This window comes from Perognathus longimembris, chromosome 4 (assembly GCF_023159225.1).
Source record: "Perognathus longimembris pacificus isolate PPM17 chromosome 4, ASM2315922v1, whole genome shotgun sequence".
Lineage (NCBI taxonomy): Eukaryota > Metazoa > Chordata > Mammalia > Rodentia > Heteromyidae > Perognathus > Perognathus longimembris.
In genome coordinates this window covers 51,529,147-51,533,894 of record NC_063164.1, presented here as the reverse complement: position 1 = coordinate 51,533,894, position 4,748 = coordinate 51,529,147, and the positions used below count along the sequence as shown (strand labels likewise).

Below are 4,748 nucleotides of genomic sequence, written 5' to 3'. Positions count from 1 at the left end.
GGGCTCAGATCCGAAAGCGGCCCTGGGAGGTGGGGGTGGGGTGGGGGGGGGCGCGGCCGTCACCGTGCAGCTGTCCGGTCGCCCCGGGTTCCTCCCCTCCCCACTTCCCGGCTGCTGGGTGGCGGTGCGTGAGGCGGCGGGGCCTCCCCGGGCCAGCCGCCACTGCAGGCTGCGGCAGCCGAGGGGGCCGGGCGGAGGCCACCGGCCAGGAGGAGACACGCGGCGGGTGCGAACATGGAGGATCACCGGTCTCTGTTCTCAGTCTCTGGCGCGGTCGCCGGGGAAGGGTTAGAAAATCGTCCCCGCGCTCACCGGGACGCCCCCGCCGCCGTGATGGTGGTGGTGGTGATGGTGCGGCTGCGGGGTTTGCGTGGGGTGCAGCAGTGGCGCCGTCGCCTGCAGGTGTGGGGTGGAGCCCGAAGCCTGGTGATACCACGGGTAGTTGCCCAGAAAAGCAGAGGCCGCGCTGCTGGGGCTGGAGCCCGAGCTCCCCGCGCCGCTGCCACCGCTGCCCGGGCCGCCGCCGCCCCCCATCCGCGGCGGCGCGCCGAAGTCCCAGGAGGCTGGCGCCGAGACCGGCGGGGAGGCACAGGGTGGCGAAGCGCTGGCCCCAGGGTGCTGCTCCGAGGGGATCTCGCCGCTTTTCCACATCTTCTTGAACTTGGATCGACGATTCTGGAACCAGATTTTGACCTTTGTGGAAAAAGGACCCGAGCATTAGTGGAGGAACGTGGTTCCTGGAGTCGGGAGGGACGGGAGCCGAGGAAAGCCAGCCAGCCCGAGGTGGACGCGCGGCGCCCGGGGCCCGCCAGCCGATCACGTGCGGAGGCTCCGCGGCTTCCTGGCTCCCTTTGGAGGTGATCTCCAAAGGGCGGCTGTGTGTGCTCTGTTGGTGACTGCGGGTGTTACTAAACTTTTTGGTCACAGCCAGAGCGTGTCAGGAAACCAATTATTTTACCCGCCTTATCTATACCGCGTTCAGAGACCACACGATACCGGACTTCTGCCCAAGTCCCTACACCTTTCCCTCCCACGCCGTGCCCGCTTTGGGATTTTCAGCTTTGGGCCTAGACAACTTTAGGCTGCATGAGACGCGGGCCGAGAAATCCATTAAACCACCTAAAAATATACATACATAGTTTTGTGCCAGTCCTGGTGCTTGAACTCTGGGCCTGGGCGCTGTCCCAGAGCTTCCTTTTGCATAAGGCTAGCGCTCTACCACTTGAGTCACACTCCACTTCGGTCGTGTGTGTGTGTGTGTGTGTGTGTGTGTGTGTGTGTGTGATTAATTAGAGATAAGAGAGTCTCTCGGATGTTTCAGTCCTGGCTGTTTTCAAACCACAATCTTTAGATCTCAGCCTCCTGAGTAGTTAGAATTACAGTCGTGAACCACCAGCGCCTAACATAAATAAATATACGTATATATACATTATATATATTTAAAAAGCGCCTGCTTCCCAGGTAGCCCGGGCTAGCTAGGTCGGTCCTCAGCCCTTCAGGGAGCCAGCCCCACCTGAGTCTGGGTGAGGCCGAGAGACGCCGCCAGCTCGGCTCGCTCGGGCAGTGCCAGGTACTGAGTCTTTTGGAAACGCCGCTGCAGAGCGGCCAGCTGGAAACTGGAGTAGATGGTGCGGGGTTTTCGGACTTTCTTTGGCTTCCCGTTCACTATTCGGATTTCGGGCTCGAGGTCTTCCTTCTCTGCAATGAAACCGAATCGTGAGAGCGGCCCAACAACCGGGCCCGAAAGTTCCTGCCGAGACACGGGGGCAGCTTGGTCGAAGCTGGGAGGCGGGTTTCTCGCCGACGTGGCCCGCCTTCCAGGCGCAACTTCAGCACGCGCTGACGGGCGCGTCCGCCCTCGGGGAAGTGGGGACAGGCCCAGGCCGAAGAGGAAGAGAAGCAGGTAGCAAAGCAAACCAGTTACCGCGGAGCATGCTCCGGGGTTACCTGGTTGATCACAGAACAACAAAAACGCGACTCGAGGGAGATCGGAAATTGGGATCCGGACGTTCCCCCACCCCCTTTTGAACTGCATTCCCACTCACCCCATTCCTATTAACCCCATCCATGCTAGTGATTGACCGACTTGGCAGCCTGGATGCCCGCAGTTATACATACCCGGCTCGTTGTTGGCGGGGGATGAACTGGTCCCGTAGGGAGCGTAGGAGGTGTAGGCGGCGGTGTAGCCCAGGTCGTAGCCGCTCTTGGCGGAGTACGGGACGTTGTTGAGGCCGCTGGTGTGGTACTGGTAGGAACCCATGTGCGCGTAGGGCGAGCCCCCGCCGCCGCCTCCCGCGGGGTGTTGCTGGTTGGTGTAGTAGCTGCTGTCGGTAGCTGTGGACACCGGCAGGGTCGGCGACTCCTGGGGCTTGTGGAGGCTGCTGCCGCCGCCGCCGCTGCTGCCGCCGGGGCCGGCGCCGCCACCGCTCGGGGGCTGCTGGTGCTGGTGGTATGTGCTGGAGGCCGTGATCTGGGTCGAGTGCATATCAGCCACCAGACTGTCAAAGACTCCAGTCATCCTGGCCCGGGACGGGGAAAGAGCACGGGCGGCGGGCGCGAGGGGGACGCGAGGCGCCTCCTCAGTCTCTCTTGCTCCCTTCCAGCAGCCAATGTAATTACGAGGAGGTGGGGTGGGGGGGGGGGGAAGGAAAACAAGAAACGAGGCTACGGTCTTGGCGCCTCCTCCTCCAGGGGAGGCGATCACCATGCGCCTCTCGGGACAGCTGCGGCCGGCTGCATCCTCCTCGCCCGGCCTCTCGGCCTTCTCGGCTCCGTGCCCAGCGAGGGCTCAGGCAGGGGGCGGGCAGTGGAGGGGGCAGGGGTGACAGGGCTGGGTCGGGGTTCCAGGAGGCGGGAGCAGGTGAGCGGCTCTAAGCAGCTTTACGATTGTCTGGCAGGCGGGCTCCTGCAGGGTGGGCATTTAACACTTGTCACGTGAGCGCCGGCGACGTCACCTAGCAACAGCCAATCAGAAGCAGTGGACCGCGGAGCTCTGGGCGACTGGGGCCGCGCGGCCGGGGGGCGGGTGTCACTTGGCGGGCTCTGAGGCTGCCGCCGCGGCGGGTGCACAGGGGCCGTGGGGGGGAAGAGAGCCAGAGGCAAAGGACTGGCTTGAGTGGGAGAGTGTGGGGGAGCGCTTAGGCACTTAGCAGTACAGCAGGTGTGAAGGTAGAGGAAAGGTAGCTGTTTCGACCCAGAGGCAGAAGTGGGGTCTTCTGTCCTGTTCTGTGTGCAAGGGCCAATTCCAATGATTTGTGCCTTAGTGTCTGGGGTCACTTTTCAAACACATTAATCAAATAAAGCGGTTGGACGAGCGGAACTAGCTTTATCTCCAGGTTTCCTCAAAGTGTCTGGCACTTGACAGCCAATTGATTCAAATTATCCATAAACCATGTATAATAATACCTCCTCCTAACCAACCCATAGGGATATTAGGACAATTAATTGGATAATATTTAAACGTTTTTCCGTGTTACTTGAGAGAAAAGCTATATAAACCCAAAGGTATTATTACTAATAATATATTTGAAATCCTTTTTCCTTGTACTTTCCTTGACACACCAAGGCCCCGAGTAATTATGCACATTTGATGGGCAATTGACACTGGAAAAGGGATCCTGGAGCTTCCTGGGAGTGGAAAGGAAGACCAGACAGACAGCCTCCAGAGCCCATTCTAATACTACTTAAATTCGACATCTTTACAAAAAAAGGAAATGAAATAATAGGTGAAATTATAGATTGATCTCTCCATACTAGACTTGTATCTTCTTAGCAAACACAACCAATATACATAGCTTTATTTTGTACACTTAGTTCTGTTTTACTGTACTTTAGGACTCTGTTCCATTCTACCATTGCTATTTCTGTAACGACTTTTTACATCTTGTTGATTGCGAACTTTGTCCCACAGTGATGGGCACTACCCTTGCTGGACTTCCAAGTTAAAAAAAAAAAAATACTGGGGCACCGCCTGCTTTGTGGTGCCACCTGGTGGACCGTGTGCAAAGTTGCGGCGGCCGGGGTAGACGGTCTAATCACGCCCAGGCGCCAGCGTCTGAAGCCCCCTAAAAGAACAAAATAGTAATTAAAAGCCACAAAATTGTGCTAGTGTGGGCCATCTGAAGCATCCCATACTAAAGACATAACATGTCGCTGAAAGAACTTGTTACAACAACTGACTAATGGAAAACAAGTTGATGCTTTGAAAAAAAAATATGATCTTTGCTCTTCTTCCCTAGAAAACTCAAGTGTGTAATTAAAACTCCAGTGTTCACACTGGGGAAAAAATGAGGCAGGTAATGCACCTTCAAGACTGCCTGGATTGAGTTCCCAGCCACCTTTTTGGCTAAGGAAAGCTGAGAGAGGAGCTAGAGAGAGCTTTGTGAGCAATGCTTCCCTAGGAGACTCACTGCCACCAGACTCCTGCTTTGTGGGCCCAGTGAACCACTTCATATTTAATCCAGATTGCACTTAGGTGTCTTGCTTCAAACTGCAACTCTCTGTCACCACTGTGGTTGCTGTTTTGACATAATAAGGGAAACTTTTCTCTTGAAAATTAAAAAAATGTAAATGCTCATAATCTTGCCTTAGCTCTGCTCTTACCCCAAGCATGCACGACAGACTTCCCCAGGGTGGCATGTTTGTTGTATTTTATGTCTTGAAATAAACCACCACCACAAACAACCTGGAGTCCGGGTTAGCAAAGATTTAGAAGATGGCATCTGTGAGGTATGATTCAGGTCTCCTTT

The 4,748-nt window shown here is 56.3% G+C and overlaps 1 protein-coding gene across 1 annotated transcript; it reads right to left on the bottom strand.

Moving 5' to 3' along the window:
• Window positions 1–288: 288 nt before the first annotated feature.
• Dlx2 (distal-less homeobox 2) lies at window positions 289–2,518 on the bottom strand. Its single transcript, XM_048344239.1, has 3 exons — window positions 2,119–2,518; window positions 1,514–1,698; window positions 289–693 (listed from the first exon to the last, which is right to left on the bottom strand). The coding sequence occupies exons 1-3, from the start codon at window positions 2,516–2,518 to the stop codon at window positions 289–291; spliced, it is 990 nt and encodes a 329-aa protein (XP_048200196.1).
• Between the last annotated feature and the right edge of the window lie 2,230 nt (window positions 2,519–4,748).

Coding starts and splice junctions, on each gene's coding strand:
- Dlx2 (XM_048344239.1), bottom strand. CDS start 2,518: ATGACTGGAGTCTTTGACAGTCTGGTGGCTGATATGCACTCGACCCAG. Junction 1,699..2,118: donor CCCCGCCAACAACGAGCCGG/GTATGTATAACT, acceptor GTTTCATTGCAG/AGAAGGAAGACCTCGAGCCC. Junction 694..1,513: donor TCGGCCTCACCCAGACTCAG/GTGGGGCTGGCT, acceptor TTTTCCACAAAG/GTCAAAATCTGGTTCCAGAA.